The sequence below is a fragment of the Plectrocnemia conspersa genome, unplaced genomic scaffold, assembly GCF_051122295.1.
Source record: "Plectrocnemia conspersa isolate PC_06_02 unplaced genomic scaffold, ASM5112229v1 ptg000009l, whole genome shotgun sequence".
NCBI classification, from domain to species: domain Eukaryota; kingdom Metazoa; phylum Arthropoda; class Insecta; order Trichoptera; family Polycentropodidae; genus Plectrocnemia; species Plectrocnemia conspersa.
In genome coordinates, this window is record NW_028277173.1 from 10,868,705 (window position 1) to 10,887,624 (window position 18,920).

The 18,920-nt window shown below is 33.9% G+C and overlaps 2 protein-coding genes across 13 annotated transcripts in view; one reads left to right on the forward strand and one right to left on the reverse strand.

Annotated features, from left to right (window-relative positions):
• LOC148231903 (uncharacterized protein KIAA0930 homolog) overlaps nucleotides 1–18,920 on the forward strand; it is a 38,823-nt gene that overhangs the window by 14,485 nt on the left and 5,418 nt on the right. For 2 of the 4 annotated variants that reach the window (XM_088192673.1, XM_088192675.1), the window contains exons 4-6: nucleotides 12,026–12,265; nucleotides 18,220–18,474; nucleotides 18,546–18,708. In XM_088192673.1, coding sequence (XP_088048799.1) covers nucleotides 12,026–12,265; nucleotides 18,220–18,474; nucleotides 18,546–18,708 — 658 coding nt within the window. Of the gene's footprint in view, nucleotides 1–8,474; nucleotides 8,838–12,025; nucleotides 12,266–18,219; nucleotides 18,475–18,545; nucleotides 18,709–18,920 lie in introns of those variants that run through there. The other 2 variants (XM_088192674.1, XM_088192676.1) reach the window with 2 other exon arrangements.
• Nucleotides 1–18,920, reverse strand: part of LOC148231904 (phosphatidylcholine:ceramide cholinephosphotransferase 2-like) — an 80,546-nt gene that overhangs the window by 7,586 nt on the left and 54,040 nt on the right. For 7 of the 9 annotated variants that reach the window (XM_088192696.1, XM_088192689.1, XM_088192690.1 and 4 more), the window contains one exon: nucleotides 17,831–17,908. The exons of 1 other annotated variant lie outside the window; for it this stretch is intronic. In XM_088192696.1, the coding sequence (XP_088048822.1) occupies nucleotides 17,831–17,840 (10 nt within the window). In that variant the 5' untranslated portion in view covers nucleotides 17,841–17,908. Of the gene's footprint in view, nucleotides 1–8,048; nucleotides 8,203–17,830; nucleotides 17,909–18,920 lie in introns of those variants that run through there. One more of the 9 variants, XM_088192697.1, reaches the window with a different exon arrangement.

An 18,920-nucleotide genomic window follows, 5' to 3' on the forward strand; every position in this document is an offset into this window, starting at 1 on the left:
ACTCGTTTCACGGTCAGTATCTCTTTTTGAAAATAAATATAAAATACTTGGTTTACTGATAAATGGTACTAGTACAATAATCTTTACGAATTAAAAAAAAAATATTATTAATTAATTGATTATTTAAAAAAAAATAATCAACAAGTGCCTCACCGAAGTCAATGGCGCTTAAGTAATTAAAAGCACTTTATTTTCGGAATAGGGAAAAGAGCTGTTATTTGAGGTAATTTTTAATACTAGATATTAAAAATTAATCACAGAAATCTTAAGCAATATATTGCAATAAAAAACAGTTTGAAAGCTCTTTTTCTTGTTTTATTACATCGTCAATTTGTTTTTCTAAGCTTAAACTATTATGCGGAATTCGTTAAATATATTGTTTCGAGCAAATAAAATTATAATAAGCAGTAATGAATATCGCATAAATCGAGACATAGAACAAAATTTGTAATAAAACGATTGAATAGTATTCATGTGTTTTTCTAACGTTTCTTTAACTTATAAAGCAAACAAGAAAAATCTTCAATAACACGCATGCACTTTAAAAATAAACTTAGAACACACTGCATGGTCAGTGGAAGAGGTTTCAGATGTAGGTTAAGTGCAAGAAACGTATTTGTTTACACGCGTGAAACCAAATATGTTTGATTTAGAGTACTTTTAAAAATGTTTTTTCCACTAAAACTACGTAAAAGTGAGATCGCGTAAATCAAAGGATGAGTGTAGAAACCAAATTGCAAAATTACAGTAAGAATCTCGGTAGTTTTGTCATATATTATTTGTTAGGAGTCGAAGGAATACGCAAATAACAAAATTGCCAATACTTCTCTTACAGTAAATAATAATGCTTAAACAGAAACTCGTTAACAATTTTAAGTGTTACAAAAACTAATAAATTATCTCTATTTCAACGTGCATTCACACCAAAGAGATACGATATTCGCACGCCAATCTAATCTTTGAGCAAAATACTATCTAACGAAAGTAAAAATGGTATCATTAGTAGATCATTCTGAGCAAGCAGGTGTACTTTTTTTCATAAGTACTTTGATAATTACCGTCGTTTTCAGAAACATCAAAGAGGAATCATGAAATATATTTCGACCAAGAAACGAAATGATTTTATGTATACTTTAGAAAGATCAATTTTTACTAATTAAAAACTATTTAGTTCCAAAATAAGTTCTTTAAATATCACAAAAAGATGCATAGCAAGGCATTGTTTCATTGTTGTGTTTTAAGGTTAATGTTTAAATTTGTTTCGTTAATGATTTATGCAATACATGCCGTCAATTGCGTAAACAACGTTTCTTTTATATTGTGTGTTAATAGTTACCCCGTTGTAATGCATATGTCTTGCACCTGTCACGATACCACACCATACAGTGTTTGCGTTCACAGCCTAAAGACACTGCAATCTATTTTTTTAGAATATTGAATTTTTATCATAATAACTACCTTAGTAATAATAATATATTAGTGATAATTCTATGATAATCTATTATACCCGTATATTTTAAGTGTTGCAATATATTATATTACAGTTTACTTTTTACATCTGAATTTATTCCAAAGTTCGCCTATATACATATATCAGAAATGTTATAAAAACTAAATAATCAACTTGATGTCTGTTTAAATTCTATATTATTACAGTAACGATACACAGAACCACAGATCATAATAATTAAAGCAGGCTATGCAGTAAATTGGAAATCTGTTCCATACATCTATACTTCACTGTTTAGGTTTTGAAGTGGATATTCTAATTAAAATATTGTTTTAAATTTGTTTAATTTAAAATTCTATTGCATTTTACACTAGGTGAAGGACGCTTAGAATAATGAATGATAATCATTCACTATCTCAGTTATTCTCCGTTACCAAAATTGTTCTTTAAAAATATAACAATATATTTTATCAAGAATCAGATAAAGTTATCTGATTAGCTTAAATTGTGATGATAAAAAACGCAACTATGTAAAAGTGTATGTGCACATTTTATAATATATTATTATGTTAGTAGCACATGACTCTTGACGTTTTATATTGTCTATATACATATGAGTATTATTTCAAAATTTTTATCGATTATCTGAAATCGAGTTTATCGAATTAATTTTTAAATTATCGAAGCAAGAGGTTATGTACACCAAATCTGATTATTGAATAGACTTAGTGTCACGTGTCGAAAATTTTAATAATCAATGTGAAAAAAATTCATAGTAGTGCTATTAAATTGATATCTAAAAATAATTTAAATTATTTTTATTTAAAGGATTTTTTATAGTATCATGTTTTTGTATGTATGTATTTATATGTTACAGTGACTGTGTATTACCAGTGAACATATATTTTCACTGAAATTATTTTGGAATACATTTTCACCTCTGGTTATATATTTCTACTAGTGAAAATATAATTTATCACATGTACATGGTAAAATTTATCACCAGTAAAAGGGTCATCCGCGCAATGAACAAATACAATTTCACTGATATTGACCAGTGAAATAATATTTTTTTAATATTCCGTTGTAACCTGACAGGCATTAGCCCAATGGGTTACAACGGGTTAGATCTGTACTAACTGTGTAAATCAATCAGACATAATGAATACTTACATGTAAGTATTAATCACCAGACTGAAAGTATGGGACTCGTTGACATCTATATTAATAATGATAAATTGTTATGTGTAATACAATTTATAATCAATAAATGTTACTACAGCTAGATTAGATTTTTAATAACAGCGCTAATTTATAAATAAAAATGCGGGGCCCGAACCCGCAACCTCACTGAGACGTTACGTTGTTTGATACATTTTACCTGGCCTAGTAGTGAAAGTATATTAATACCAGTGAAACGTGCATTTGCTGTCGTAACCCAAAACTTTTACCTAAACGAATTAATAAAAGTTCTAAAACTAAATATGGATTTAAATTTTTTATTGTGTTAATTCGTTTAAGTTAGATATGGGTTTCAACAGCAAATGGAAACTTTGCAACTGTCAAATTGAGTTTAGAGCAGCTTAAATGATATTCAACGGTTAAATTATATATTCGCTAGTAGTAATATATAAATACCAGTAAAAATATAACTTCACTGTAACATATATGATACGTTGGAATTAATAGATGATATTTTTTATTCACAGTATAAGTTCAATTTGTACTTGAAATATATTTTAAATAATATATAGTCGAAACTATATGGTTTCATACGATTCCAGCGTGGTTCTCGTATTTCCGGACATTCGATCGCGCAACCGCCTTTCAGTCGTATCAAATAATCGAATCCATTGTGTATATGGAAGTATTGTGAGTTATATGCTACCAATTAAAGGGTCACTTAGTGTCAGAAATGGCATTCCAAACGGTGCGAGTGGTTCGTAATATTTATGTCAAAACTTGTACATTATACAATATGTACATATGTACATCCACTAGTATCAATTTATAGATAAGAGTGTATAATATACAAAAAGTAAGTATTATTATACTATTTTTTCATGCTAACAATGAAGCATTATTTGCAAAATAGCGTGGGTTGATTATAGCTTTAGATTCTAAAAGAACCACCGTTGACCCAAATCTATCGCAGTTCGCTAAATTATCTTTGCATATTTCCCCCAGAGGCTTTTTAAATCAAGGTCGAACGTATCGAGCACAAATTCGACTATGTTATACAGCTGAGACCTGTTGATCGGTCGTTTCGTTTCTCTTCAAAACAATTCTAGTAGATTTTCAGTGTTCGTTTTAATGTTACATTATGCGATAAGCAAATCGCGAAAAACCTATAAAACTGTATTTATTTGATTACAATTGTTTTTTTTCTTCAGCAAAGCGACTGACTTGCTTTACAAAATGTGCAATGTTTGCATAAATAAAACATTCTTCGTTAGCTCCCCACGAGTGCCTCAAGTGAAACAAAAATATCAGCAAACGCAGATCAGCTAGACGGCCAGGGCATTCTGCCCTTGACCGCTGAACAAAAAACTGTTGACGTCGAAGGTCTCTTTTAACGGTTAGAATTTGCAAATTCTAAATTCGGTCGAGGCGAAAAGCACATGTTTATCAGCATTAAATGTTTGGCAGGCCGTACGATTTTGGCCGAACACATACTATGGACGGCATGCGTAATTTTGATCAGCGTGACTCACTCTCTTTTATGAATGAACCTCGTCGCTTTTCCTCGAACTCGAGGGTGATGCAACGATAAATTTGAACATGTTCAGAGACGTAACTCCTTAAGTCTTGGCGAACGCACCATTGTTCGCCGAACAACGGCCACTTGCTGTGGAGCTGTTTCTTTGCCACGCTTCAAGAGGCATGTGGGTTACGCGATACGGTCGTACACAAATGCTTAACTGCAAAAAATCTACACGAGTTTTCTTCTTAGATACACAGTTTTCATAGCACATTCGATCGTCAGATCTTCCGTTATTTGAGGTATAATTATCTTCGGCCAAATATTTACTTTCACCGATTCAACTTCAGTTTTTATTATTAAACTTTTTAGAATTAAACACTACAGTGTATTAAATTTACATTATTATCTGCTGTTTGAATTTTTGGGTCTATCGAGAATACTGTTCGACGGTGTTATCTTTGTTTGATAAATATACATTCCAAAGAACTGCTTATCTTAGCTTCTATGCATTATCATTCTAAACTTCGTCGTTTGCCAAATGTTCTTCGCGAGTTGCCAGACGTCCCGATGTCATCGGATGACTTTTCTTTGTCTTGCTTTTAACATATGAAAGCCCTGAAATAATTTTCTTTTTGACAAGAAAACTGTTGCTCATTTTAAAACTACAGCTGAATCATTATGCTAAGTCTTCTATTCAATGGTAGGTAAATATTTATGAAGGGTGTTCATTACATTTAGAAACACATTTGGGGAAAAAAGTGCAATTAATATGTTCTTCACTTGCTGGTTCTATATATTCTAGCTATATTTATGTACAAGCATGTCTATTTTAGGGAATAAGTACAGTGGATATTACCACTAAATTTCGACACTTTAGCGTCTTAGGGAAGGGTTATCATTTAAAATTTCGATAGCGAGTCCAGCCCTGGCACGAAGTGCTTGAATTTAATATATCATGCTAAATATACTTTCACCGGAGTCGGAAGCAATTTTAGGTCAGAGGAATCGGAGTCGGTAGAAATGTATCGACTCTAGTCTAAGTTAAGGTGACCAGATGACCAGCAGCTTCAATCGGAGAAGCGACAATTTCAAAGCATGTTTTGTTTTTGAAAAAAGAAAACAAACACACAATAGCTTATATCATAGTCTCACGAGTATGTAATATAAATTTAGATCAGTGGTCGTTGACCTACTGAAGTATTTTATTGTTTTTCGACTTTGACTGTCGAATTATTAAGCCGTGTAGCAATATATTTTGGTTTATAGCGACACAATTTATTTAGTAGCGCCGCGGGAAAAACGTTGTCTCACTTAACGTTTCGACTGATTTTATCACTGGCTGACATTTGTTACTTATGAAGTAATGAAATGCTTATTAGTAAATTTGTACTTAATTTATTTAAATTAAATAAGACCATTGTGAACTAGCAGGTTAACACAATACGTCACAATGGTCTAAAATAATATATAGTATGTAAGGATAAAATATTAAAATTAAATGATACAAATCAACACAGCTCCTCGTAGCTGGCATTACATATATTAAGGGCCTGGGTCGTGAGTCATAAGCGATAGCGATTGTGACTCTTGAAAATGTTCCGCAACACAAATCTGGAACTCGTCTAGAATAGTCGAATTGTCAACAGCAGTAGTCTGAAGAAATGTTTAGCGACATTCAACTTTTTGCGAGAAATACCAAATATTCTCATACAAAGGTATTTCAAGAACATTTTCAAGTAAGCGTGAGTATTAAGTTACTTATAGATCTTGATTCAATAATGCAACTAATGTGTCATAAAAAACGCATGGATAACTGACGGATCGTCAAATCCATAACAAAGCCAAGCATTTTGAAAAATATTTCGCAGACGTCGTTCACGAGTAGAGAACCTCTATTTACTCTTAAAAGTGATTACAAGATCTTAAGTTTCTCTAAATTGACGCTCCCACCGAAATCGTAATAATAATCTGATGGTGAATGAGATCGGTAAATTGTTGACGGAAGCCCATCTTCATAGAAAATCGAGCAGAGGGCCCAGGTTGGACCTGTGAGGAACTCCTGATATTGTGAACTATTCTTTTGACAATCGGCCGCCATGGGTTACGAACTGTCTAAGATCGCTCAAATAAATTGGAATAATCGAGCTAGATAATCTGAACAACCGAGTTCGAACAATTTTTTCATTATTAACCCATGTCAAACCTCGTCGAAGGCCTTCTCAAAATCAGTATATACGACGTCTACTTGTATTCCCGCATCAATAGATTATATCACTGTTTTGGTGAAACACAAAGGTTAGTGATAGTGGAACAGACGGGACGTAAACCATCCTATTGGTCTCACAAAACTAGCTAAAAGTGATGGAAGACCTATCTATGAATACTTATTTCGAGTAATTCAGCAGGAGTTGTACTAGCGTAGCTAGTATGGGGGACATTATTTCAAAGACTCGTGGTATTATATTAAATGATATACATTTTTCTGGCCTAATCCCCCCCCCCTTAATGACGTTCCTGTTTAGAATCCACGTCAAAAGCAATAAAACTTTTTATAACAATACTTACAATAAGTGAGAATCGAATAAAGCATATCTAAACCGAATTTTGATCAATAGGAAAGCGCAAAAAATAATATAGCATTTCATTAAGTGACATGCATTTTTCTAGTTAAATACAATGGGGGGAAATGCCCACCCCCCATTGATGTCCCTGGGGGCGGGGCCCACGTTACTTTTGTTTTACTGGTGTTTTTTGTTCTACATTAAACATTTTTTTCTACACATTGTTTTTACTTTATGACTAAGTATGTGTGATGTGTTTTATTTCCTTAGTTCATTTGTTCATGTGTCTGGGAAGCGGCAAATTTAGCACAAACTCTACTACGCCATTGAGGAGTTGACAACTAGTTGTTGGTGCACAATTTGTCACCCTTTTTATGGCTTTTGTGCATTTCCAAAGATTAGAAAATTATGACATGTTAAGAATCAGATAAATAATAAGCAGTGAGGATAACTTTTCAACCCTTTAAAATGAAATCTGGAACCAAATTAGGAATAAAGATTAATTAATAAGCTCACATGTAGTTGAGTCGGTGCTGGAGTAAGAATTTTGGACTGACTCCGTAGCCCTAGTTCGGAGTTACGCGAAAATATTATTCATATAGTTAAAAATGTTTTAAAAATGATAAATGGCAAAATATCCTTTCCTTTCACAACGAGGAATTCTACCCGATTATTGTAGTATTTGCAGTCAGTACTGAAATGGTTTTTAGAGTACTTTATATTTTTAGATGTTTGTCACATTGATTGCACACTGCCGTTGTGTATAACTTAGCACTTTTTTAAAAATTAATATGCCTGAGTTGGACTCACAAAAAGTGCCTTTGTGTTGTCAACCATCTTATCTCGCCAGCAGATTGCCTTTAAATCGTATTTAAGGCAACGTTTAATACTGTTGTGTATATATGTATATATACATATAACCAATAATTTATTGTTAGATTTTTAAAAATCTGGCAATACTGATGAAGTTGTTCGGAAATTAACGTAGACTCCACAGCCCTGTTTCTATCAACGCTCGAGTCGAATATTTGTGCGTGGCTATGAAGCCGAAGACGTGCCCGGCTTTCTGCCCGAAATGAAGCCATGTTTCCGGAAGCGTGAAAAAAATCGAGCGCCATAGCACCTCGATCGACGGCCATAAACCCGGAGTAGGTAAAAATGTCATCCTCACGGTGAACGCGCACAAGTGCGCCAATTATACATTCGCGGCGACTATTATCAAGAAGATTTGTTTTTTTGTTGTTGTTGTCGTCGCACCACCACCGCTACGATTTAATAATAAACACTAATCGAACACTTTCGAATTTGAAAATCGGTTATTTTTTCTGTTTACCTCGTCGGAGCGCGTCTCGCGCATCTCGATTCTTCCTCGTGCACTTTGCGCGTAAACTGTTTACTTATCGATGTACGTGTATAGTAAAAATAAAATAAAAACGTCAACGACGCGGACACACAAGACCGACCGCGCCGGCGGTCGCCGGCGAACTAAAGCGATCCAAACTACTCGGCGCGGATATATTTTTGAAACTACACGTACGCCGCAAAATAAACACGGCGATTTGTATCATTATAATGTCGACCATACCTACTATAACATTAAAATAATTTATATTATTTGAATAACTTTGTCACAACGCAGCTTGTGTGTTATGTCGGCTATGTCTGCGATCTCAAATTCAAATCAATTATTGAAGATAAAGAAGATGGAGGGGGGATTGGTATGCGTCTAATACCGAACAAACGATGAAGAGTTTTGGCCATAACGCGCGATTTCGCGCCGTTTCATTTAAATTCTAGTTTATATCGAGTTCGGTGCACGCGGTCCTACGCCCGAACGTTCCTGTTCAAGTGCGAAAGAGACAGAGCTAGCGCGAAGGTCAACCGAGTGCGCGTGCACTCAACGGCCGTAGCGTTCACCGACACAGGCGCCCAGAGTTGACTCGTTAAAAACCTGTTGTTGCTGTTTTTCATTTCCGCGAAATTTTCCCGAACTATCGCACGCCATTTGTTCAACAAGTGAACGCAGCGGAAAAATTAACCGCTCTCTATTTTTATCGAAGCGGTGCCCGAAAATAGAATCGTGTGTCGCCGGATTTGTTTAGTAAACATGTGGACGTAAAACGTAAGTTTTTTTCGCGCGCGAAAGCGACCGACGTCATGGTCGTAGTCGGTCAGGTGATTCAAATAGTGATTCATAATTGTTGGCGGTTTAACCAGGAACGCGGCGGTACCCGCATGTGGGCAATATCTAGCGATAGTGGAGATATATGACTGTCATTCTCACGTGTGCCAATTGTCAGTGCAATAAACTTTTGCGCCCCCTTTGTACACGTGCGAAACCACTGAAATGTAATATTTAATTGTTTTGTGTCAAATACGATCCTCCTCCAAGTTAGTTTTCTACCTAAAATTTATAGTACAGCACTTTCAGCTATTTGTATTTTTTTTAAATTTGCAAATCGATCGCATATTTCTATCATATTCCAATTACACGATCCATCGACGCTAGAACGGGTACTTTACTGTTATCAGGGGTCAAATTTATTCTAAAACAAATATTTACTTATTTGTTTATACGTTTTATTTATTTATTTACAATTATATTTAAATTGAAAATGAACGCGTTTAAATTAATTCGTATCGAAAGAGAAGCTGTACAATTCCCGCAAGAGCCTGTTTTGTCCTGTTCAATGTTCTGACCAATGCTCACTCGCTACCGCTCGATTGCACTCGATATTATGAAAACATAAATTCTTCGGAACAACTGGGAGAACAGAAAAGGTTTTATTGTGAATTAAATGTTTAAAACAAAACATGTTGGTAATATAGAAAAATCCAACCATATAGTAACTAACATCAAGCGGTAAATCACGCACGGATTCGGTTTTCTATGCTAGCTCTCTCTTTCTCATAACGCAACGGCCATGATTTAAGCCACAAAAAAATAATTTTAATTAAGAAATACAAAGCGTATTATTAGCAGAATATACAAAATATTTATAAATATTTTTTGTTTCAATTAATAATCACTCTTCTCAAATGATTCAATTGACTTTAATTTAAACGCTTCAGACTGAACGAAGTTATTTCAATCGACGTTGGATCAAGTCCAACGAAACAAACCGTTTTAGTATGGTTTTAGTACATTAAATTTTAAAATGTTATTTTGGTTCCTGTGATAATAAGTCGGAATAATATAAATCTTGTATATTATTATTTTAAAATTTGCCTTTATACAAAAACTAACACTTTTTAGATTTTTATTTTTTACTTCAATTCACTGCATTCTGAGCATAGCGTCTATTCAATAAAACACTTTTTGAAAATGCTAAAGGGAAGTGTCGATAATCCGTCAATATTCGGCGACTTTCTGCTGCGAGCTTTAGGGTGCCCGGAGCTGCGATCGCCTCCCTTGTTCTTACTTTTGAAAACGCTCCTATAGCACAAACCATCCAGCTCCTCAAAACGAGCTTACCAAACATAAGGATGTTTTTGGCGATAACTATGAGGAGCTAGAAAAATGTATGTGAGATGGTGTTCATTTATTTAAGGTGTACACCATATTAGTTTTAATTGGTGTAATTTAACATTTCCTGTGAATTTTTAATAATAATATGTATGTTAAAAAGTGCGTATGTATATGTTACAGATAAAGTGTGAATTTCGATAATGCATATATCAACTATGCAAGGTATGCCCTGTCAAATCACTTCAGTTACAGTACACACAAAATAATTTATAAGCAATGTAACTAATTATTCAATGCTTGTCAAAGTACTAAAAATATAGCGTACACTGGAGTTGCCATATTAAAAAAATCAAAAATCATGGTAATCCTAAAGGAGATATAAGATATGAAAAAAAATATAATTTTATATTTAATTACATGTCTAATATTTTAGACAACGTATTGTTATTTTTTTTCAAAATTTTCAGTGAATATAAAAAAATACTTTTTAACATAAAATATACATATATATAATATAAAATGAATTTTAAACCATTTATTTATATAATACTCATTTTAAGTAGATTCGTTGCAGATATTTATTCATGAGGTATTCACGGTTCTGTCCAACGCTCGTTCGCGCCTAACCTGTGCAACGCTATTTTTTTATTATTGGCTTTACCAACTTTTTTGGATGGGCAGGTGATTAACTTGTCGCATTGTGGCCAACGTATATAAAAATAAAAACGTGTCAAAATCTGTCAAATTTTGTTCGTTGACGATGTAACTAGCTCATATCGGAAAGTTCACACACTCAATAGTGAAAGCATACATTATCTAATGAGAATATACATTAAATTTAGCATGTTAAGCTTTAACTACAGTTAGTACATACTTTGTCTAGTCATTGTATACTGAAATTTGACACTACTATTTTGTATAATGGCCATCATGATGCATTGAGTAAGCCTGTCAAGTACGATGGTCAGATTTGTAATAAAACTAAAAAATATATTTAGGCAGGTATTCAGAAACGATTTTAAATACAATGTAGTGTTTTTTCAGTAACGGGATATCTAATTACAGTATTTTTTTCTGAACACCTTTATAGCATGTTTATTTTATTTAATTGATAACATAATACATATAGTTGAGTTATAAAAGAGTTCAATAAATAAGTTTGAACTAAATAATTTACTTTAGAAATGAGTGCTTCTCTCGTAGTCAATTTATATCGATATGCCACGAGTCTATATTCTATATATTTTACAACTCTGAACAAAAAATTGGGTTCATTATGATCTATCATTGGCGAGACTCTTCAGATTGCGTGATGTAAAATTGTAAAGTGACACGAGAAAGATATTTCAAGAGCATCAAGTGGTGAAGATCTTCAGAAGTAAGGAGTACTGTTAGAATATCATCAATTTCGGAATCAAGAGTGGTTATTTCCTTTTCTCAGATGTGATAATATTCAAGTCATTGTAAAGGTATGGATCACTGACTTCATAGCTTGAAGCAGATGTTGCATCTTTGGCGCTTGGTATCCATATAAAATTTTGCATAAGCAAGGAATTTGCTTGCGGTCATGCGGTTACGGCGAAATTTTTAATGAGTCAAATAAATGACGATATTCATAACAATCATTTGAAAACGCCTAGTGGCGTAAAGCGACTACCGTTGAGAGTCGGCCACAATTTAGAAATTACACTTTCTAGCGTGCCATTTTCAAATGACCGGACATGATGTTGGTTTATTTGCATCGTTATTTATAGAAATAGCCCTTTTAGCGCATAGCGCAAACGTGCCATTGTTAACCATTTGGAATGTTTATATATTCTATAGCGTTTGTTTATTTTTAGGTGTACGCTTCGCCCAGTAGGAGGAAGATGGATACGAAAGGTGACGGAGAAGAGATGACCTATCCGCACATTTGCTTCATGGTGGACAACTTTGATGAGGTCTTTTGCGATATTCTGGTGAGAGATGGCGAGATGGTATGCGTCGAGCTGGTGGCCAGTGATCGCCGAGGATCGGTCCAAGGAGTCATATTCTTGGGTTCGATTAGATACGATGCACTCAAGAAGGTCTACGACGCCAGGGTGAGTGACTTAAATTGTTCTTATGTAAAGGCGTATTGTTTTATAAATGAGCATACGTTTTCTATTCAACGGGAATTCTCCTCATATGTACGTACAATACAATACAATACAACAATGCATAATATAAAAAGAAAACAATTATTATATTCAGGCGTCGTCGACCAATTTAGATAGAGCATCAAATTTCTTCATCGCGTAGCATTGATTGAAAAATCAATATTAGTTCACTTTAATGGAACGAATGAAAAATTCATATACTTGGAACTGGCGATCGTTTAATGATAAAAATATATACACATCGAAACGTATGTATATATTTATTGAATTGGTGTATACAGTGTAGGCGAAAAATGTGTGAATCAATAAAGTAAAGCTAAAGTGATGGACATAAATTAATTGAGGCTGATTCGTCTATATGACCTATGGAAATATTTTTTAAATTTTCATTCAAGTCTTACTTATTCTAATTAATGGTTAAATTTTAAAGTTATGCTATATAATATATGCGATCACATTTTGTATGTTTATGTATTATATAATTGAATATTTACCATTGACCCCAATCTGCTAAGAAAATTTCAAATGTGTATACTAATGTGCGTATAAACATACGGAGAAAAATCAGCTAATGTATGGTACGAGTAGTATGCACATGATTTATGTATACTATGTGGGTCGTCTGTACTACAACACATTGTATTATATGTATATATGCATACGAGAATCCGTTAGAACCAATTTAGATCTAGACGGCGACTCGATGGCGTACGCAAAATTCTAAACGAGACTAGACGTCAATTAACTGACGATACGGATTTTCTTCATCTTCCACCGTCATCGTATATCTACACACGTAGAATGTATATACCTTTGAGTTTACTTCCCCGAGCATAAAAATACTAAAAGCGGACGCTCTATATCTACATTAAGTACGCAGTGTATATAAATTTGCTCATGGTGTCTCAGCGCGGCCTCGGAGCGTCGCCCCATAAAAGATGATGGGGTGAAAATCTAATATGATTAGTACCCCGAGAGCGGCCTCGAGCAATCCATCAATTCGCCATAATTGCGGAGTGTTTGCTTTCTAACACTCTCTTTTGGAGTCGATTTTCCACCTCCACCCCTAAACCAGGTGACGGAGAGTTGATAATTGGGTTAATTAAACCATCATGTTTTATATGTCAAATTACGGAGGACGTCTACTAAAATATAGTTAAAGCTCTTTAATTTTTTAATTGTCTAATCCGGACTTTTCATTTTAAGTAATGCTTGTCAAGAAGCAATCAATTAATTGAACTCAATAGCCGAGACGATAAATTGGGTGATTAAGTCTGGGTCGGAAATTCGCATGATCAAAGTTAGAGATAATCCGGTCGTAGTGGGAATGAACTCTAAAGTGAGATCATCATATTGGCTATTAGGGAAATGTTTATGGAACGTGATATTTATCCCCAACTGTCCTAACATTGGAATTATCTGGTCATATCTGGAAAGTATATATTTACATATAATATATACAAAGGCTAGAAAATCTAGTTTAATTTTGCATTGACTTATACCGATTTGTTTATATTTCAACAAAGTTACCATAAACCTCAATGCATTTGACGAGCCTTGATTTCAACGTTATATTTCCCGTCTGTTTGTCTTTCTAGCACCCCATTATTTTTTTGGTAACTGTTTCATATAGAACAATTCTGAACACTTTTTGACATTGTCAATGAAACTCAATTTGACAGTTGCGAAACGTTCATTTAGGCCGGTTTCACACGTGCCGGGTGGATTTGCCCGGCACCGGGCCGGCGCCGTGTAGTGGGGATGGTGTTGTATGGGCTAGTACCTATCATTTCAGACGTGCCGGACAAATCTACCCGGCGCCGGCCCGACGCTGACTGCCGGGTTGTCGCCGGCCGCGCTCACTAAACTGTCCGGCGTCGGGTACCGAGTTGAGTGTGGTGGGGGTAAAACTCAAACATGAACCGGGCCGTTGACAGTGATTGTGGTATCTTGTAATAAAATTATTAAATATATTCCTCGTGTTTAGGCAATAGCGGAAGAAATAGACCTCGAAATTTTAATTATATTAATGTAATCTCTTTTAATTATCTTAGTAGAATACATACAAAAATAAAAAAATAACGCGAAATGTGTGGAAGGACTTATGTGAAGCCGTTAATCCTAAATTGCTGGCACCAGTTGACGGGGTATAGGTCGGGTTGGGAAGAAACCGGCCAGAAACCGGCCAGAGACCGGCCACGTGTGAAAGCTTTGTAAACGGCGCCGGCCCGGTGCCGGGTGAATCCATCCGGCACGTGTGAAACCGGCCTTACTGTTCAAACCCAAATCTAAAACTAATTATAGTTTTAGAACTTTTATTAGGTCAAGTCCAAAGCACAAACTAAGCCAACTCATCTCTCAGGAGAAAATAAGCAGAAGAATAAGTACAGACAAACATCACATCTCACTTATTGCTCCATAGTTTGTCTGCATTTCGATATTACACTATGTTTTAAAAGTATGATAGCTATCCTTACCGATATGATTAAGGAATTCTAATATAAGAGGGCTAATAAAAGTATATTCAAATCGATTTTTGGTCAATAGGAATCACTTCTCAGAAGTTAAAACTCCACGTCAAAAGCAATAAAATCGTGTCGGCGCCGTACTGCACCCATAAAAATCAAAGTGCTGATATATCTTAATTGTATAAATCTCCATCGTTACGATCGAGCAATATACCTACATTGGTTGAATCGACGTTCATATTATTTTACTCCCATTATTTTGTTTAATGGAATAAGCAAAACGCGGGTGATTGATGTGATACTATGTTTTCGATAAGATTATAAAAAAAATGCCATATTATAGGTACATACAGATATGATATGTTATGCGGAACGCATGGTACGCCAACAATTTATTGGCGATTCGCATTCAGTACGATACGCTAGTTCGTAGTGTCGTCGAAAATGGCTCCATGTCTGGAATCCCAGAGAAACAAAATACGTACTGTTCTTAAATATAATTTAAATATATCTACAAGAGACTACTGATCGTATCCGTGTTTATATTCTAGTGCCTTTTTGCTAGGAGCATTATCGGCATAGCGTCTATTAAATATAGCACTAAGAGTGCTCCGGAAAGTTGCGATCGTGTCCTTTATTCTCAACCGTCGCAGCCAAGACGTCAGCGCTTGAGAACGCTCCTCTTGCACGAACTATCCAGATTCTCAACGAGTTATAATTGTTTTTTTTTTTAAATATTTAATCGTATGATAATATGTTAAAGAGTGTGTGTTAGACTTAGTTTGTTTATGAACATCATGACACATTGTAAAAAGTCATAATGGTCAGATTTGTAATAATAATTAAAATAACATTTTTAATAAATTTTGAGAAAAATATAAAATAACATATTTAATGAATTTTGAGAGTATGTATCTGTAATATAAATATCACACTTTTATGATATGAAAAAAATAATATTAGTCTACTTAATATAGTTGTCAAGATATTAAAACATAGTTGTTGAAATAAGCTTCTTAAAATAAGGCAAATATTGGCAGATTGAAATTTAAATTCTCACATTGTCAATATTTAAAAAAATACATAAAACAATTCGTGGGGTTTGTGGTATGAAATGCGAAAAATTACCACCAAAATTCTAAGAAAGGATATAAAAAATCTATTCTAGAAGAAACATATTTATAGATAGTATAAATATCCGTTTATTTTAGGAGCGCTAAAATTTTGTATAATGTGGCAATCTTTTCCCATCCAATGATAACAATGGATCGTTCTAAATCCTTTATAAAAAAAGAAATTGAGTGCTTAAGAGTGTTTCTGAGAAAGAATCCCCTTCAGACCCTAGGAATGCGACTGTTTTTGAGCCACATCTACACCAGTGAACTTCGGATCGTCAATGACTTATTTTATTTAAAATTTAGATTAAAGCGATGATTTTAATACTCTGGGACTGCGCAAAGAAGTATCGAAATAACGTGCAAGATTGAAACGCGTATTTTTAAAATTATTTGTAATCAGACATTAGCACTATACATGGTTAAACTTCACAAAATGATTGCAAATTGTTTTAAGAATTACTAAAAAATATTTACATTTAAATTTTAGTAAATATGTTAAGGATCCTTGCATTTTAATATTTTTTTTATAAATAAGTGGCATAGGGGTTGTGTCACCAGACAGTAACTGTCGGCTGAAACATGGCACACACGTTGTGCCATCGGCCTGTATAGTGCTAAAATCAATTCCCAATTATAAATAATCGGATAATGTTTACATATATAATTTTATATTTATTTATTATCTCTATTTATATGTGTATTTATCTCTATTTATATTTGTTTTATCAATGACATTAAAACCATAACATATTTATTTTAATTCAATACGATATTCTATATTTATCTGGTTCTTTACGAGTAGATTAACGTTTAAAAAATGGTATTGTTATTATTTTTCAGTAACTATGGAGTATCTATTTATTTAAATAGCTTGGAGATGTATGGTTGCTATAGCATACATATGTAAACAAAATTGTCTTTTTAAGCAATATTGCTCTAAAAGTAAGGTTAGCTTATTCACATTTAAGATTATTGTTACGCTCTGTACATCCATTTACATAATAAATATGTACATACGTATATGAAAAATATATATATCAGACAATTATAGCATTATAAAATAACTCAATTCTCCAAAAAGTATTCATATTGACAAAGAGTCATATAAAAATAAAATTTGCTTTTATTTGCAAGTGTATAAGTTACAAGATTTGAGCATAATGTTTGCTTGTATTAGATATGAGTATACAAATATTATTTTAATACAATAAACGCTTGTTTGCAAATATAAGATAAGGAAATAGTTTTCTTTTAAATTTCCGCTATATTTGACAATTTCCGATTGGGAAAATGAACGTAAGTATATCGAATCTTATTGCCATTTTCATGCGACGTTTACTTCCTTATCTGATATTTGCAACCATGAGTCACATTCCTACATTTTTTCAGTACCTTCAACTGGAAAATTTACACAATATGGACGAAGCGAAATATATAGCAAAATACTATTATGCTAACTGTACGATTCTCTAACAGTTTGATAGTCGCAACACGTATACTTGCATTACCATATCAAAATGGTATGATATTTAACTGTCAATGAAATAATTATGATTTCAACTAATTCATTGAATGGATTTATAACAGCAATAATGGACTGTCAAATTAAAATAAAATTATAAAATTTAACTGAAAATCTATGTATAATATATACATACATATGTTAGATTATGGGTCATTCATATTATGACACATCATTAGTATTACTTATTTATATCTGTCACATGAAGATGAGTGTGCTTTGTAAATTTACGTCATACAAATATTCCATACTTTATTACGCTTTCATTTAAATATGTACTGTGTGCTAGTTACAGTTATGTACAATTTGCTTTACAGTATGTACATATTAATTAGAATAAAAATCGCATTGCGGTCGTATATGCGTATGCACATACATTTAAGTTATCATATTGACGTACCGTATTCCATATCATATTTCACAGAAGAATTGCGAGATACGCTAACGTCCAAAGCGTCTTCGATGTTGTGAAATTTTCCTGAAAAAATAAATAATAAAATATATTAATACATAATATATTTAAAATACTTTATGGTTATGCATGTGATCATTGCAGTTGTTGTTGTAGTTAGTAATGTAAGATAATATAATAGTAGTATAAGATTGTAACAAGTCAACCGATAAATCGTAATTATCTCAATGACATGGCCATGGTCAATACATTACAGTAAGTCTTTTTTATATTAAATAATGCAGATTTTTAATCGCGTTTTATTGATTATAATACTATAATGTTGTATAAGTATTAAAATGGATTCTATGATTAATAATCAAGGTTGTTTTTTGCAGCAATCATCTCTAAGCTCGAAGGTCGCTCAGCGCATGACGTTCGGTCTTCTATCTGGCGGAGGCGGGAGTGGACAAAGATGCGAATTTGTGCGCATGAAAGGTCCTCAAGGCAAAGGACACGCTGAGATGGCAGTGAGCAGACCTAAAGGATCCGGAGTGGAGACACCTACTTCGGAGCCGGGCTTCTGCGCTACTGACATGTGGGACAGCGACTGGGACGAAGACCCAGACGACTTCTACGTGTACCGCCATCAGGTATGACGCAATTTTCTTAGGATTTTCCTGCTATCAAACACTGCGTCATCTGCTAAATAAACTCGTTTCAGAGACGTCTGAGCGACCCGAGCTCCAATCTGAACAACTACTCGCGCGGAGGATGGAAGACCAAGAATTACGAATCGGCGGGGGCGAAGAGTCGCTCAGAAAACGAAGGATTGGATTCGTTGGCTAACGTTGTTTCAGAAATTGAAGCCGGCGATCTCAGAGACGGTAGGTTCTATGAACATTATTATTTTCAAGGCACTATCCAGTATGTATCTTGGGTAGAAACAACATGGACAACGGAGTGTTACGTGTCTTAAAAAAATCGTTCATGTATCGGGAGGAAGCAGGACGACATTCCTTTTTAAATTGTTGTTTCTATTACCACCCCCTGTTAGTGTTAATCGCGTAGTACTTTAGTAGTCGGTGCGTGATCGGTT